General features: G+C 43.0%; 1 protein-coding gene across 1 annotated transcript in view; it reads right to left on the bottom strand.

Moving 5' to 3' along the window:
• The window catches only part of LOC146351407 (carboxypeptidase B-like), a 37,504-nt gene extending 27,474 nt beyond the window's left edge, over positions 1–10,030 (bottom strand). Inside the window, exons 1-3 of the mRNA XM_084847244.1 lie at positions 9,935–10,030; positions 9,767–9,842; positions 899–1,023 (exon numbers count right to left, since the gene is read on the bottom strand). Coding sequence (XP_084703370.1) covers positions 899–1,023; positions 9,767–9,842; positions 9,935–10,017 — 284 coding nt within the window. The 5' untranslated portion in view covers positions 10,018–10,030. The remainder of the gene's footprint in view (positions 1–898; positions 1,024–9,766; positions 9,843–9,934) is intronic.
• Positions 10,031–17,852: the final 7,822 nt, after the last annotated feature.

Raw genomic sequence — 17,852 nt, 5'->3', positions numbered from 1 at the left:
TCCCTGTTTTTCCAGCCTACCAGTCCACTACCCACTTCTTTCCAAACCTATCTTACCTGTCTGGATTGTTTCTTGGAACTAACCTCCACTCTGATTTGTACTGGGTCTCAGTCAGATGCCTCATCGTAACCTGGTACTTTAAAAAGCTCCAACCCTGCAGAGATTCCAGTTCTCTCCCTGCCCCCCCCACACTGCAAGGCCCTCACCTCAGGAGAGGTGCTCAGGACCCCTCCCGTGTATTGTACTACCTGCAGGAGACATGAGACAACATCCACTCCACATCACCAAAAAAGAGGCCAAATAGGACCCAGATTTGCATAAAATACTCTCTCTCTCTCTCTCTCTCTCACCCACTGAGTCACATACACACATTTGGAATTGAAATAGAAATACAAGACTGATGTCCAGGTGGTGTTGATGGAGAACTTCAAGACTCCTGCTCTCCCTTCTTATGGTTCTTTATCTTTAAATGGAACTTGGACAGCCCTTCATCTAGGACACCTTCAGATAGAGGGCTATCCTCTGACAACCCTTCAAACAGAGGACTGTCCTCTGTAAAGTAGGATATGTGGCCACCCTAAGTCTTGGATATAAACATGCCTAGTGCTTTGTGTTCAACAATCTGTATCCTGGCTTGTTTCTATTTAAACACTACATTACCATGACTTCCTGTAATTTAAGATACAATATAAAGCAGGAGTGGATAATTTGTGGTCCTCCAGATGTTTTGGCCTACAACTCCCATCCTAACCAGCACAGCCAATGGTGAGGGATGATGGGAGTTGTGGGTGAAAACATCTGGAGGGCCATAAGTTGTCCACCCCTGATCTAAAGGGAGATCTGTCTAGCATTTAACCCATAGATATTAATGGAGTAAACATCATAAGAAAAAACACACTCATAGTCCAGTCCATTCTGCTGCAGGAGACTCTCAACTTCAGAATGCTTGTCTGCTTCGACTCGGAAATCTACAGTCATTCCTGTTGTCACTTGCTCAACAGAATCTGGGCGCCAGAAATCAACCTGAAAAGAGAAGCAAACAAAGAAGCCCATAAAAAAGGTACATATAGTTTCATTCTGAATCTGGCTGTACATGTGGATTTGGCTGGATGGCACCATTTCCTAACCTTGTGCAATAGTACTTTCGTTATGACTTATTTGTCTAAGCTGATAGCCATCTACACGTCAACCCAAAAATATTGTCCATGCAACACATGGATCTCTTACAGTTGAGGCCTTATTGAAGTTGTTGTTGTTCAGTCGTTCAGTCGTGTCCGACTCTTCATGACCCCATGGACCATAGCACGCCAGGCCTTCCTGTCCTGCGCTCTCTCCCGGAGTGTGCTCAAGTCCATATTCATTGCATAGGTGATGCTATCTAGCCATCTCATCCTCTGCCGTCCCCTTCTCCTTTTGCCTTCAGTCTTTCCCAGCATCAGTGACTTTTCCAGTGACTTTTCTCTTTGCATTAGGTGGCCAAAATATTTGAGCTTCAGCTTCAGGATCTGTCCTTCCAATGAGCACTCAGGGTTGATTTCCTTTAGGATTGACTGATTTGACCTCCTTGCAGTTCAGGGGACTCGTAACAGTCTTCTCCAGCACCACAGTTCGAAAGCATCGATTCTTCAGCGCTCAGCCTTCCTTATAGTCCAGCTCTCACAGCCATACGTTGCTACGGGGAAAACCATAGCTTTGATTATACGAACCTTTGTTGGCAAGGTGATATCTCTGCTTCTCACTATGCTGTCTAGGTTTGCCATAGCTTTCCTCCCAAGGAGCAAGCGTCTTTTAACTTCATGGCTACAGTCACCGTCTGCGGTGACCTTGGAGCCCAAGAAAATAAAATCTGTCACTGCTTCCATTTCTTCCCGTTCCATATGCCAGGAAGTGATGGGGCCAGATGCCATGATCTCAGTTTTGTTAATGTTGAGTTTCAAACCAGTTTTTGCACTCTCCACTTTCACCCTCAACAAGAAGCTCTTTAGATCCTCTTTGCTTTCTGCCATTAGGGTGGTATCGTCTGCATATCTGAGGTTGTTCATAATTCTCCCGGCAATCTTAATTCTGACCTGTGTGATTCATCCAACCCGGTGTTTCTCATGATGTACTCTGCATATAAATTAAATAAGCAGGGTGACAATATACAGCCTTGTCATACTCCTTTCCCAATTTTGAACCAGTCGGTTGTTCCATGTCTGGTTCTTACTGTTGCTTCTTGACCCTCATACAGGTTTCTCAGGAGACAGGTAAGGTGGTCTGGTACTCCCATCTCTTTAAGAATTTGCCACAGTTTGTTGTGATCCACACAATCAAAGGCTTTAGCGTAGTCAATGAAGCAGAAATAGATGTTTTTCTGGAATTCTCTTGCTTTCTCCATGATCCAGCGAATGTTGATGATTTGATCTCTAGTTCTTCTGCCTCTTCGGAACCCAGCTTGTACTTCTGGTAGTTCTCGGTTCACATGCTGCTGAAGGATTTTGAGTATAACCTTGCTGGCATGTGAAATGAGCGCAATTGTACGGTAGTTTGAGCACTCTTTGGCATTGCCCTTCTTTGGCATTGGAATGTAAACTGACCTTTTCCAGTCTTGTGGACACTGTTGAGTGTTCCAAATGTGTTGGCATATTGAGTGCAGCACTTTAGCAGCAGCATCTTTTAGGATTTTAAATAGCTCAGCTGGAATACTGTCATCTCCGCTAGCTTTGTTGTTAGGAACGCTGCCTAAGGCCCACTTGACTTCACTTTCTAGGATGTCTGGCTCAAGTTCAGTGACCACACTATCATGGCTATCAGGGACATTCAGATCTTTCCTGTATAGTTCTTCTGTGTATTCTTTCCACCTCTTCTTAATCTCATCTGTTTCTGTTAGGTCCCTGCCTTCTTTGTCCTTTATCATGCCTGTCTTTGCACAAAACATTCCCTTGAGATTTCCGATTTTTTTGAAAAGATCTCTAATCTTTCCCATTCTGTTGTTTTCCTCGATTTCTTTGCATTGTTTATTTAAGAAGGCCTTCTTGTCTCTCCTTGCTATTCTCTGGAACTCTGCATTCAGTTGGATATATCTTCCCCTTTCTCCCTTGCTTTTCGCTTCCCTTCTTTCCTCAGTGACTTGTAAAGCCTCATCAGACAGCCACTTGGCTTTCTTGCATTTCTTTTTCTTTGGTATGGATTTAGTTGCTGCTTCCTGAACAATGTTACGGACCTCCGTCCATAGTTCCTCAGGCACTCTGTCTATCAGGTCTAATCCCTGAAATCTATTCCTCATCTCCACTGTATATTCATAAGGGATATGATTTAGGTCATACCTGAATGGTTTAGTAGTTTTCTCTACGTTCTTCTATTTAAGCTGAAATTTTGCAAGAAGCAGCTCATGATCTGAGCCACAGTCAGCTCCAGGTCTTGTTTTGACTGACTGTATAGAGCTTCTCCATCTTTGGCTGCAAAGGACATAATCAATCTGATTTCGATATTGACCATCTGGTGATGTCCATGTGTAGAGTCGCCTCTTGTGCTGTTGGAAAAGAGTGTTTGCTATGTTCAGCGTGTTCTCTTGGCAAAACTCTATTAGCCTTTGTCCTGCTTCATTTTGTGCACCAAGGCCATGCTTGCCTGTTATCCTGGTGATTTCTTGACTTCCTGCTTTAACATTCCAATCCTCTATGATGAAGAGGACATCTTTTTTTAGTGTTAGTTCTAGAAGGTGTTGGAGGTCTTCATAGAACCGATCAACCTCAGCTTCTTCGGCCTCAGTGGTTGGGGCATAGACTTGAATTCCTGTGATGTTGAATGGTTTACCTTGGATTTGTACTGAGATCATTCTATTGTTTTTGACGTTGTATCCCAGTACTGCTTTTCCCACCCTTTTGTTGACTATGAGTGCTACTCCATTTCTTCTAAGGGATTCTTGCCCACAGTAGTAGATATGATGGTCACCTGAATTAAATTCACCCATGCTTGTCCATTTGAGTTCGCTGATTCCCAAGATGTCGATGTTCAATCTTGCCATCTCATGTTTGACCACCTCCAGCTTACCTTGATTCATTGATCTTACATTCCAGGTTTCTAAACAATATTGTTCTTTACAGCATCAGACTTTATTTTTACCACCAGACACATCCACAGGTGAGTGTCCTTTCGGCTTTGGCCCAGCCGCTTCACTCTTTCTGGAGCTACTTGGAAATTCCCTCTGCTCTTCCCTAGTAGTATATTGGACACCTTCTGACCTGAGGGGCTCATCTTCTGGCGTCATATCTTTTAGCCTTGTGATATGTTCCATGGGGTTTTCTTGGCAAGAATACTGGAGTGGGTTGCCATTTCCTTCTCCAGTGGATCACATTTTATCAGAACTCTCCACCATGACCTGTTTGTCTTGGGTGGCCCTGCACAGCATAGTTTATGGCTTCACCGAGTTATGCAAGCCCCTTTGCCACAACAAGGCAGTGATCCACGAAGGGGCTTATTGAAGTTAGTTGGCTATATTCAGTGTTAGCCTAGCTGCAAAATTAGAAGAGTTGGCTTTGCCCTGCTAGTGCTTGCATAACTGCTAGCAGAACAACTAACACAAGTAGTGAAAGCCACACATAACAAAATGAAATTGGAATGAGTTGTGCAACACCTTGAGAAACACCTTAGCCCTATTCAGGAGTTCTGAAAGCGTGTATTTTTAACATGCAAAATGCAATGACGATGCTCAAACTTCATTGTTCACATCACCTTGTGCACATGGAGGGTGACTGTCTGAAGCAGAGGGCTTCCTCTATCCATGGTGGCTCTCCATGCAATCCAGAATGCTGGATAAACAGTGTTCCAGATCATGTGGAGAGTCCCCATGGCTAGAAGAGGCTCTCTGCTTCAGACATTCGTCCTCCATGCATACAGGGCAACGGGAGCGAGGGGGAAGGGGAGGGATCTAGCGAGCGCCCCCTCCTTGCATGTTTAAATAACATGCTTTCAGAATGCCTGAATAGGGTTCTTGTTGAATGACTTGCAGACTGCCTTGTGAAATAGCTTGTGGAATTACTTCGGCGATGCCTTTGCAAGGGATTTCCTTAGCACGGGGCACCCACAGACAAGGGTCTCTCCCTTGTTCCAACCAAACACAATTCAGATATTGGTGGGACACAGAGGAATGCAGACCATATAGGAGAAGAGGTTTCTTTAAGTATCTTTATGCAGAGTTTATGCAAGACACTATTGTGTAGTGCTATGGCCATTGTCAGAGCCATCTCTGCATTTGTTCCAAAACCTTATCGCATTGACTTTGTGACATTCCAACCATTCATATGTCCAGACACTTAAATCTCTCAACAGCTGTAGAACAGGTGGGATTTGGCCAGACTTCAGATGTGCCTCATAATGAGGAATACACTTGAGAGAAATGTTAGCATTGTTGCTCATGAGAATCAAATGATTTGTGAATTTATGACCTCCGAGTGACATTTGCATGTCTTTCTAAGTCAGGAATTTGCGACTTTGTTTCCTTTTGGATGGACAGAATGGATCTGTAGGGACTTCTTGTAAGTAAAGCATTTCCAAAAGGTGCCTACTGCCTCGGTATCTAAGCAGTGAACAAAATATTATTACCTCAGGGATTATAATCGTATAAACAGAAAGCTATCATCTAAATATACTGTGGTAAATTTGAATTCTCTCCTTAAGTTAAACATAAATGTCATTGCTTTGGAATTAAAAATAACTGCGCCTCCTTCCTTACTTTTGTTGTGGCCTTGCTTTCTTTACTTAATCTTTTCTCTTTTACTTCACACACACTTGTATCATACCATTCCTTAAATGGGTGTTATTTATTATGCACTTTCAGTGTAATGCAGTCACAAGAATAGCACAAGGCATGTTTTCTTTATACAGGATTTATGAAAGAGGCATTGGAAAACTTAAAATTGGGGAATTCAAAACCAATAGACCATGAAGTCTAGTTCATTGTGAGTTATCACATCATCACACAGAGTGAGATGACTAATAGCCCAATTTTATAAATCTTTACTCAGATGTATGTCCCACAATTTAATGGTACTTATTCCCAAGTAAGTGTGTGCAGAATTGCAGCCTGTGGCACCTTTGCGTTAGTTAAAGACTATTATTTACTGGTCAAATGTGCAGCTGTAAAATGCACCCACATATATATGCCACTGCTGTGTGCATTCAGACAATTTTATGAATCATATCCAAGATCGTATTACTGTTTGTTACTATTGAAGTTCCCAGACTGCGTACCTTCTTCCATTCTTCTTCCCGTCCTTAAGTTTTAATTAGAGGCCTCAGAAAGGTTAGCTGATTTCTCAGTTCCTTGCATCTAATTAAAACTTAAGAAAGGGAAGAAGAAGGGGAAAAGGTACAGTCTGGGAACTTAAATAGTAATGAACAGGAATACGATGTTCAAGGGCACTGAATTGCAAAAGGCTGTTCTACAACCCAATTTAAGATTATTAAAGCCATTAAAATCAGTGGCCTTCAGTAGGCTTACCTCTGCATTGGATTATGATCTACGGGTTGGATCATGACTAACTCAAGTCCCATTGATTTCAGTGGGTCTACTCGAAGTATGGAGAACTGAACCTGAGAACTTCTGCGTTCAAAATATATACTCTGCCATTGAGCTATTGGCATCTGCATGTGCAGGAGGGTATAGCAACTGGTGGACTCACTTTGCTGCCAAAGTAGGACTGGAGTGGCCTACCCCAATGGGGCCTTCCATGAGTGTTGGACTACAAACCCCACCATCCCCAGCCAGCATGGCCACTGAGCAGATGGGACTTGAAGTCCAAGATGTTTGAATGGCACTACGTTTGGGGTAGGCTTGGCCAGAGGGATTTCTTGGTCCTCCAGATCCATAATTCCAGATGCAAAGCAAAAACTTGGTTACTTTTTAAAATAGAACACACTTAGAATTCACCATGACATCTAGCTGAATCCCCAGCTTCAAAGCTGTGAATAGCAAAACTCCCATTAACTTGAAGGGACATAGACTTTAAGACATAATGAAGAGCAGAGTTAGGTGGGGGAGACAGTCTGACAATGGCCTATGGTCAATGGAAAGCCCCTCTACATCTGTATATCACTGTAAATGCCACGTCTCATGGTGGAGATTATCATCTTTCCCTCCTCTTTTTTGCAGCTATTTCTCAACATCAAAGCTACGCGCAAATATTGAAAACAGATCTGCTATCCTTGGTTGTTTTTTCTCATGCCATAATATATCTACGTCAAGGTCACAAAGCACAAATTTGGAATGGACAAGAGTTTTAGAAAACATTATGGAAGAGAAGAGGGAGCACAGAAAATTTAAAAAAAGGGATGAAGATGATTACAAGTCTAAACCAGCCTTCTCCAACCTGGTGCCCTCTAGATGTGGTGGGCTACAACTTCCATCACCCCAGCCAGCCAGCCATGTCCTCTTTCAGGATACTCCATTCCGCCCCCACCCCCCATTTACTGTTCCTCTTTTCCAACATCCTGTGGCTACTGAGCATGCTCAGACCTCATTGGCTTTGTGTGTGTGTGTGTGTTTCCCATTTTTTTAAAATTAAGATTTGTTGTATTTCTACAAATCTTGAGGCTCCCCAGGACCCCAGAGCATGCTGATACTTCCCTCCTGTTTCACAATGGCTCTGTTTTGCTTGAGTCATGTTGGCACTCACCATCTGAGTTTGGGCTTTTCTGCACAAGGCATTTATCATGTGCTCATCATTCTCTACTCACAGTTTTTTACAGGTACTTTAGATGATGTTGTGACTCTCCAGTTTTGCTTCTGTGTCTAACTAGCACTTTCTGTGAGGGTTTTTTTGGAGCAGGGAAAATGTGCATGTAATTGTGAAAGTGAAAGAAAGTGTGATTTCCTTCAGTGTGAGCATTTTTACACCAGGCTAAAATCACACAGCTTTACTGGGGCTTTCTGCTTCCATTTTAAATGCAGGATCACGACCAGCTCCCTTTCCATGCGTTTTCCTTCCCCCCTTTCCTCCCTTATCTGTGTGTTCTATATGTTTCATTATACAGCCACTAGATGGCGCTGTGGTCTAGCTCCTGTTATTTCATGACTTCCTCTTTTCACCAGGAAACTCAACACTCTTTCATTTGATAGCTCATTTTCTCTGATCTTTAAAAAAATGGGATAAAGATCATTTAGTGTGGGAGACACCCTAGAGGTTGACGACGTTATGTAAAGGACCTGTAAACTTATGTGAGTAATCAATCTCAATTGCAGGATAAAAGCCCTGTGTGGAGAAGCCCTGTATTTTCACTATTCTGCTACACCACAGTGCCATCTAGAGGTTATGTAGCAGAAAAGCTGGGAAGGGAACACTCCTCGTGTAGTGCTTTGAACTCAATTCTGTGACGAAACCAAAAGTAGATAGAGTGAATTAACAGCCAATTAACAGCCTTGTTTGCTGTTAGCAGAAGTGATAGTATTAGAAAAATAACCTAGTCCTACATTGTGAAATGTCAAATTCAAGCCATCTTCTTAGGATCATGCTTAGCGAAGGAGGCCCCAGGACTACTCCAAAAGGAAAATCCTCTGTATGCTTATTCAGAAGTCCCATTAGTTCAAAGAGGCTTACTCCCAGATAAGAGGGTATAGAATTTGTTCCATCAGTGGTACAACTTGGGTCAGGCTACAGAGCACAGATCCAGGACCTTGTGGTCTGGAGGACCCTGAAACATTTCAGACTCTTTACTTAACCCCCCCTCCCCACTTTTTACAGTCAGGTCAAGTTTGCTGAGGACTGAAGTGTCAGACAATCAAGCCCCACATGTTCATTTTTCAATTGCCAGAATGAGCAAGGCACACCCTTGTGCCCGAATTGACTATAAAGAAAACAAACAAACAAAGAAAAGAGAACTTGCTGTCTGCTGCCACCACATCATCACTACCTGGTGAAGGGATAGGAGACTGGACTTCCCAAAAACCTTTTGCAGCCTGGAGCTTTGCTGTGCATGCCCAACGCACCCATCAACAAGCTCTGTAAAAAGATCTGGGGGAAAAAGGGAAAGGGATCTTTTCATGCCCTTCCCATCAAGGTACCTGATGCATGGTTGCTTGTTCTCCCCACTTCTTTTACCAGACATCAGGAGAAGAACAAACATCACATTTTATTTCTTTTTCCAAAACTTTTTCCAGAGGTTGTTGTTAATCAAGCTGGGCAGCAAAGGGTAAGTCGGGTGGGTGGGGAAGACAGTGATCAGGTTGGTGCATGGGGGAGGAAGGAGAAAGTGTGTGTGTGTGTGTATGAGAGAGAGAGAGAGAGAGAGAGAGAGAGAAGTTCAGTGGAGGCTGGTGGCTCTGATTTCGGTGGAGCTGTGTATCCATTCTGGGTTTCAGTTAGAACCAGCCAGAACTCTAAAGGAGCTATCCAAAGTGCTGCACCTTATCCCCCAGATAGCTTCAGTACCTTGGATAGCTCCTTTAGAGTACTGGCTGTTTCTGAATGAAGCCCAGAATAGATTCACAGCCCCACTGAAATTGGAGCCACCAGCCCCCACTGGCAAAGCTGCTGGGGCAGTGCAGTTGACTCCCCCCCAGAGGACATCTTGACCAAGACCCCTCAGACTGGGCAGCACCCCTGTGTTCTATTGTTCAAAGTTTCTGGAAAAGAAAATCAACCCTGTTGCAACTTGTGTTTCTCTCCCCAGCTAAGCCAGCTGTCTTCTGACAGCAATAGAAGCAAGGATAACCTTGTTATTTATCAACATGATGCACTGTAGATTGAAAATTACTTCACATCAGTATCATCCCCCCCTTTCAATTTACCTGCATATTGTTGGCCAAGTAATTGAGGACTTCTATCTGTTCTTCATGGTGAGGTGTTACCCGATAGACTTTCTCCCTAAAGAAGAGAGCAGAAAGAAATGATTTGTACCAGAAAAGTCATTTGCTATCTCCTGAAATGTGCAAGTTAAGAATATTATGTATTCTTACCCATCAAATCTGTGAACTGAAACTTCAGCAAAAGCCGCTGTGGCACCTACAAGAAACAGAAAGACCCACATCTTGTTTTTCATTTGGAATGACAAGGCACCAAACTATTCTCTCACTTGTTTTTATAATTTACTGCTCCCTATCTTTGGCAGATAAAACTGTAAACCCAGACCACTTGTTCGTTGATTGATTAGTCTCCTGGCCTTGTTTTGTTTGTGGACTATTTATAGTCTATGAATATAATGGCTCACCTGTGGAAACAGAAGAGAAAAATCTCACGGGTTGCTAATGGATTACAAGACTGGAGTTGGGAAATTCCTGATGGATTATTTCATACTTCTTCTATGCTTCTTGGCTCAAGTAAGATGTAATGCCAAACTATGATATGACCGTTGGTGGTACCTTTGCAGGCTTATTTCCTCTCCTCTCACATGTAGATCCTGTCCTCCATTTTCTAGTTTATGCTAGCCATAGTTTACCATGGCATCCAAATTGCCAAACTATGGTTAGTGCTTTCCCTCCAAACCACAGGGTTTCCCCTCGCACCTGAAATGTCCACATTTAAAATCAGGGATATTTACCAAAAAAGTAAATAATTTACCACATTATTGGCAAACCAGCATATAGGATTCAGGGAACCACAGAGCAAATTCTGAACATATATGGCTACTGGGGAAAGCTGAGAATTAAAAGCTACTTCCAGACTCAAAAATTCCTGCATTACGTGATAGTCCAGGACAGAGATGGGCAACTTGTGGCCCTCCAGATGTTTTGGCCTACAACTCCCATGATCCCTCACCATTGTCTATGCTAGCTAGTGCCAAACATCTGGAGGGCCACAAATTGCCCACCCTTGCTGTAGGACAACCTTCCCCAAGCTGACACCCTCCAGACATTTTGGACTACAACTCCCATCACCCCAGACATCATGCCTAAGTTGGCTGGGGTGATGGCGGTTGTAGTCCAACACATCTGGAGGGTGCCAGCTGGAGAAAGGCTGCTCTAGGGGATCTGTTCAACAAACGCAAATCTGAGGTCAGGTCAAAATATGATCAGCCAGTAGTATCTTCTGCATTCAAATCTATGCTAAAAATCTGATTGAAAGTGGAGTAAGCAGCTTGTTAAAAATGGTTACACTTAAAGCAAAGGCTTTTACATTTGTCATCTTGCCAAATAAACAAACCTCAACTAAACTTACACTTAATTTGGCCTAATTTTGTTGCACTACATGCAGTTTCTCAGTTGTCTCTTGCTTGGAATCTGGTCTGCTGAGCCTGGTGACTGCGCGAGCTATCACAAGCTGCCAACATAGCAGCCCAGGGACTTAAGCACTTTTAATCTGAAGATGATGAAATCCACAACATTTGATACAATTTCACCAGGCTCACAAACATGATGAAGAGACAATGCAGAGTGAGCAAGCCCAGAACCTGCAATAAATAAATGATCAAAAGGAGCAATCAAACAAATTGTAGATGTCATCATTCCCTGTTGAGCAGCAGGGAGAGACTTGGAAATAGGAGTCTGTCAGATTTTCCTGCATTTATATGAAGTGTTAAGAAATTCTTTGTGCTTTTGCAAGCAGTTGGAGACCATTTTTGAAAAACAGTATATAACACATCATTAACCACTGGTAACAATGGAGCCACCAAGCTATATGAAATTTTGTAATTTTTGATGACAGAGACCTTTTCATCAAAGATTAGGTCAGAAACACTTGGTGATGTGGAATCCCATTTTAGTGGCTCATTTTGTATTGAGGATTGATGATTCTTTGTCAACGTATCTCAGAAAGTAGCTCTAAATGGCTTTGGGTTCTCCCTCCCATCCTGTAATAGCTAAATGTTCAAAATAAGTATGGTAAAGGGCCAGCATAGCGATAATCAAACAGAAAATTAAATTTCGGGAGACCATCTGCTCTTTCCATTTTATGAATACCAGCCTGCAGCCTATCGAATGACTGATTCATACAATGCTGCTTGTATAAACTTGAAAATGATTTTATTAAAAAAGCAAATTCTAGAATAAGTATGGTGCAAGGGATTTTTTTAAAAAAATGCATGATTGTATTGCAGAATCTGGCTTTCTAGCATAGAGTTTCTATTTCCCCCCAAATGACCCTCAACATGCAGAAAAGAAATCAAAGTAGATTAAATAGAAACTGAAAATTTCTGCTAAAGGTTCAGAAAATGGGAGAGAATCATTAGGCTTCCTGTTACTATGGGCTCATCAGTTACTGGCCTTTTCCATTGGAACGGGTCTGGAGGAGGGCAACAAACGTGGCAAGGAGCCTGGAGATCAAGGACAAATTGAAAGAGTTGGGTATCTTTAGCCTGGAGAAGACAGAATGAAGAGGTGATATGACAGCCATCTTCAAATATTTGAAAGGCTGTCAGATACCTGTTGGAACAAATTTGTTTTCTGTTGCTCCTGAACAGGCTCAAATTACAAGTAACAGAATTTGAACTCAAAATTAAGAAGAACTTCCTGGTGGTATGAGCTCTTTGACAGACACCAAATTTTGGAATGGAGTTTAAAAGCATGTTAAAACTGCATTCTATTAGGAAAATTGCTTGCAAAAATGTTACATTGCATAAAATTGCATACAAAATGCATGTATTAGGAGAAATGTGCACACAAATATGTATAAATTTTCAGGTAAACCTAAAAAAAAATCTCAGAAGTTCACTTGCTCACCTATGATCTAAGGATTGTATGCCCCAATTCTGCTGGATGTGTATATTAAGCCTAATACTAGATTGTTCACTAAAAGCATATGGTAGAGTCTTTCTATGACTGAACCACTTCAAAATGAAGGCATGAGAAGACTGCACTTTTGAATTTTCCTCCATGGCAAAAGCTCCCTGCTCATGGAAAGCTAGCGTGTCTTCCCAACCTGAAGAACATGTGTTCTTAGTGCCTTGCAAGTGCACTCCGGGCTGGGCTATAAAGTGGTGGAGGCTTCAGTAACAGTGGCAGCAATGGAGAGTGGGGCGAGGAACTGTGTCATCTGCCCCCATCCTGTTCTGACTTCCTATTTACTCTTGAGGAAACCAGCTGATCCTCAAGTGGACCTGCCTGGAACATCATGCCTGGTGAGTGGCTGAGAAGAATATTGTGTGCGCCCTGTGCAACCTGGAGGAAGTGTGTCATCGGCGCCATGTGAGTGTGGTCAAGGTTTGGCTATAAAGTCACAATGACCAGCTGTTTATTGCATTTGACGTGAGAGTAATGCCTCCCCAAAACAGAAATGGTGTCTCTTTGATCAGGAATTCTGAAATGATATACAGCAAGATAATAGTTTGCATGGATGCAGCATATGTGCATACATAAAGGCTTAAAGTACCCACAAGGTGACCACTTAGAGGTCACCCCTCCAAAATGGGGGCAAAAGAGAACACTGCTTTGCATATACTAATTTTAACTGTATATGTATAGCTACAAATTTAGAAATAATTATAATTTAAATAGAAATACGCTACATCTTATCATAGTGGGGAAGATTGTGACTAGTGCCTGCTTAGCTTGCAGGTGCTCACTGTTGATGGACAACTTCAAGACCCCTGCCTTCTCTCCCCTTCTTATGGCTCTCTGTCTTTAAAATGGATTTGGGTCAGACAGCCCTTCAAACAGAGCAGCCTTTCCCAAGCTGGTGCCCTCGAGGTGTTGTGGAGTTTAATTCTCATCAGCCCCAGGCAGCATGGCCAATGGTCAGGAACCCTGGGAGTAGTAGTCTAAAACATCTGGAGAACATCAAGTTGGGGAAGGATAAGATACAGGATGCCTTCAAAGAAAGGACTGTCCTCTGTAAATTAGGATACACAACCATCTGAGCCCCACTCCTACAGAATCCTCTGCCTTCTGTCTCCTCACATGACTCTCTGTTCTGATATTGCCTCCTTCCCATCAGCGTCTCTGGCAGGAGGTGGGTGCGCTAATTCTGCCGAGTTCTGGATGAGGTGCGACTGGATCATTCAAACCTTCCCTAAGCAGAGATGGAGCAGGATGACTTGCCCTCAGAGAAGGCTGCCAACTGCCATAGTACACGCTGTAAAGCAGGGCTGGGGAACCTCAGGCCTGGGGGCCAGGTTTGGCCCTCCTGGGGTCCCCCAGATGGCAACACCCCCTTCCCCTGGCCTCACCCCTTTTCCCCAACCATGCATCAGTTTGGTGGTTTTCTGGCTTTTGGGCAGTTCCCCACCCCCACCCCATTCGAAAAGGTTGAGATGCCTCTCCTAAGGCTTAGTTGCTTGCAGTAAGAGCTTTAAGCTACAATATGCTAGTATTTTTAATGTATTTGTGGCCACATCACTTCGCTTTTTGCACCTTCCCACCAGTGGAATGCAACCCCTGAGAGCTTATCTGAAATTGAATTTGGCCCTCAGGCTGAAAGAGGTCTCCCCCCGCCCCACCTCAGTCTAAGGGGAGCACTCCTTGGGTGTAAGACTGGCATGCCTCTAATTCCATTTCAGAGCTGGTGGTTGGGGGGAGTTCCTTTCAGCTCTCTGAGGGTTTAGGAAAATACTTCCCTAGATATATCCAAACCTTGACCTGTGCCATCATATCTTGTCTTGCATTTGGTGGGGGAGAGGTCCTTAGTCCGTTCAATTGTCAAAATTCGTCATTGATAAGCTGCACTGTATTGTCAGTATTTTTGGGTTTTTTGGCCAGGCATTGCTTTTTAATGTGCTCAAGAGACCTTTGAGAGTTCTTTGAAGAGCCTGTGTACTGCTGAGTCTGCCCTCAGCCATATGTGCCTGCTTACGGGAGACCTCCTCTCCATTTATATATTATTAATACCACATCCTTTTAATTTAAACCAAAGGCTTTATCTCCCCTCCCCCACCCCTGCCTCAGCATTTGGGGACCAAGGTAGTCTGCTTTAGTGGTTTCAGACACCTTCTGTTATCTGACACATTTTACAACAACAATATGCCATTATGCACTAATCTTGCCCTCACACCCATACGGAAAATGACATCTGTGCTGTGACTGGACAAGGACGGAGGAGTTCCTCCCTTTTCAATATTACCTCTACAGGACGATTCCATGGATGTGTTTTGTTCACACTTGGTTTTCAAACTGTCAACTTATTTAGGCTGCAATCCTATTCACACTAACCTGGGAGGAAATCCCATTGAACTCAGTGGGGCTTACTTCTGAGGAAACATGAGCTGCAGTCTTAGGGTGCAATCCTATGCATGTTTAGACAGAAGAAAGTCCTACAACTCCCACTATTCCCCAGCCAGCCATGTTGGGAATTGTAGGACTTTTTTCTGTCTAAACATGCATAGGATTGCACCATGAATGAGTAAGATTTCTTTTTGTGTAGCTTGCCCAATCCCATTTGCTTGGCGCATTTAAAAATAAATAAAATACCCAAACTAACATAAACAAACATTAAAACAATAACCCTGTTCAATGTTAAAAAAGGGGAAAAATCACTCCTCAACAGCATTAAAGTCCACCACCCAAATAGGATCTTTGAAATACTTCTATGTTAAAGCTCTCATTGGTGAAACCCGAAGTGATGGGAGTTACAGAAGTGTGCAGTGACCACTGAGAACATATCTCCAAGGGCTTTAACATAACTTGCTTGAGTAAGAGAACTGCCGCTCCACCCTCATGGCCGGGTCCCATATCACTCTGTTAATATTTAAGAAAGCAAAAAATATGGGGTGGGCAGATTGTGTAAAAAGTTTCCATGTCAGTGCCACTGGGTCAGGGCCACCAGGTCAGAGGGAGCTATGGCTCTGATGTGGGAATTTCCCACATGTTCTGCCCATTGAACAGGGTTCATGAAGCACAAGCTGTGGGGAAAGAGAACTGGTTTAAGTCCTGAGACTTCACTGGTTGGATTCAGAATCTGATTTCTGTGGGAGGAAAGGATTCTAGCAGAAGTTCCCTCCATCTGATTTTGGAGGATCCCACCCCCAGAACTCACCTCATTCAGCAGGGTCTCCTGACTCTTTGTGTAGCATTTTCAGGGGGCTCTCAGAACTGCTGTGGGAAGGAGAGCGTAAGGAAGTCCACTTCCATCAGCACAATTGATCCAGGATAAATCTGGATCTCTCTTATCTATCTTCTTGCCATCTGGAACTGGTCAGATCATGTTGCTGCTTTGTGCATTTTTTTCTCCCATTTAAACTGACTCTGATTTTGGTGGGGCTGTGATTCCAGCCTGGGTTTTAGTCAGAACCAACCAGAACTCTAAAGGAGTTATCCAAGGTGCTGAGCCCTATCCCCAAAGTGGGTTTATCATGTTGGATAGCTCCTTTAGAGTTCTGGCTGGTTCTGAATGAAACACAGAATGGATTCACAGCCCCAGAGCCACCAGCCTCCACTGGATGTTGATAAACATATTGCCTCTTCACAGTGGGGTTGACATACATGGTATTATTGACTGTTCCATGTCACAAAGGATGAGTGATCATCCTTTTCCCATCCTTGAAGGTTTTAGGTTTAAAAGAAGAGATGGGACCATTAACTCTCCACGCCCCCCGCCCCGAATTCTCCCTGATACCTGTGTAAGGGACTCTTGGTTTGGTTGGAGCTCCTCCAAGCCAAAGTTGTCCTAGAAAAGCCTTTCCCAGCCTGATGTTCTCCAAATGCTTTGGGCTACAACTCCCAGCATTCCCGGCCATTGGTCATATTGGCTGGGGATGATGGGTTTTGAAGTCCAAAATAACTGGATGGCATCAGGTTGCAGAAGGCTGGCCTAGAAGTTATGCAGACAATGTGAGTTTAGTCTTTTGACATGTCTTGAACTAAACTAAGGACTCTATGACTGTGTAAGCTTTTAAGCACTGCTGGGTAATTCTAGCCCCCTGTGCCATGATATGGTCCTCTAATGGCCAATTCCAGAAGCAAAAGAGGGCTAGGATCCTGCACTTTTAATATATAAGCACAATCAGTGGTTATGGGAACTGACAGTAGGTAGGGTACCCACACCCATCGCCAAAAGAGGGGAAATGCATCACCAAAATAAGAGGCCAAAAGATTTGCATAAAATGTGCACATTTTTGAGAATTCACAGTTGAGAAGAAATATGCCAGGCTTAGTTACTATTTTTCTACTTTTTATCCTACATTTTCTGCTTCTTCTCTATTATATATTTCATTTATTCGATAAAATATTCCAGTTCTGTGGATATAACATTGAGGTCAGTGTGTTGCCATCACAGCCTTCTATTGAAATAGAAGAGTTAACAAATTAAGAGGTGAGTTACATGGACTTGATGAGAGATAGTAGCAGTATCTGCTTTTTTCTTTTTTCTTTTTGCATTGGGGAGCCTGGGAATAGTCAAAGGTGAAAATGTTATATTCGGCACTTGCAAACATTTAATTAATTTTGGCAGAGCAGTTTCAGAGCTTCTGGGAAAGAAACTGGCCTCCCTTGTGTCTCTCTCTGGAATTCCTAGAGAAATAGTGTGTAACAAAAGCCAAGAAGATTCTAAGAAATCACAAGGGACTGCAGTTTGAGGAGCAGGATATCAGGCATTCTTTCTCTCTTTTCCTGTATGTACAAAAACTAAATCAATCTGAAATTACCTCCAAATAAAAATACAAAGCTTTTTTTGTGGATGAGAAATGCAGCGCAAAGTTCTGTTAAGACATACCGAGCATCTGGGACAATTTATTACCACATTGCTAGTAACTACTTTGTGTTTTCATGGCATATAAATGACACACATAAGTTATATTTACAACCCTGCCAACCGTACCCTAATCCTTGGTACTGTCTATAAGGCTGCAAATTGACAGGACTTAATTCTGAGTAGAAGTACATAGGATTGTGCTGTAAGAATCTGTTTGTAAAAGGCTGCTCTTCAATGTTGCAAGGCTTCAGTGGGGAGTCTAAGGCTGCAACCCAAGACACACTGACTCAGGAGCAGGTCCTGTTGAACTCAGTGGGGCTT

The sequence above is a fragment of the Heloderma suspectum genome, chromosome 3 (assembly GCF_057233095.1).
Source record: "Heloderma suspectum isolate Gila_16-S chromosome 3, 16-S_ref, whole genome shotgun sequence".
Taxonomy (NCBI): Eukaryota; Metazoa; Chordata; class Lepidosauria; order Squamata; family Helodermatidae; genus Heloderma; species Heloderma suspectum.
Note: the sequence above shows the minus strand (reverse complement) of the source record. Positions and strands in the feature narration are given on the sequence as shown.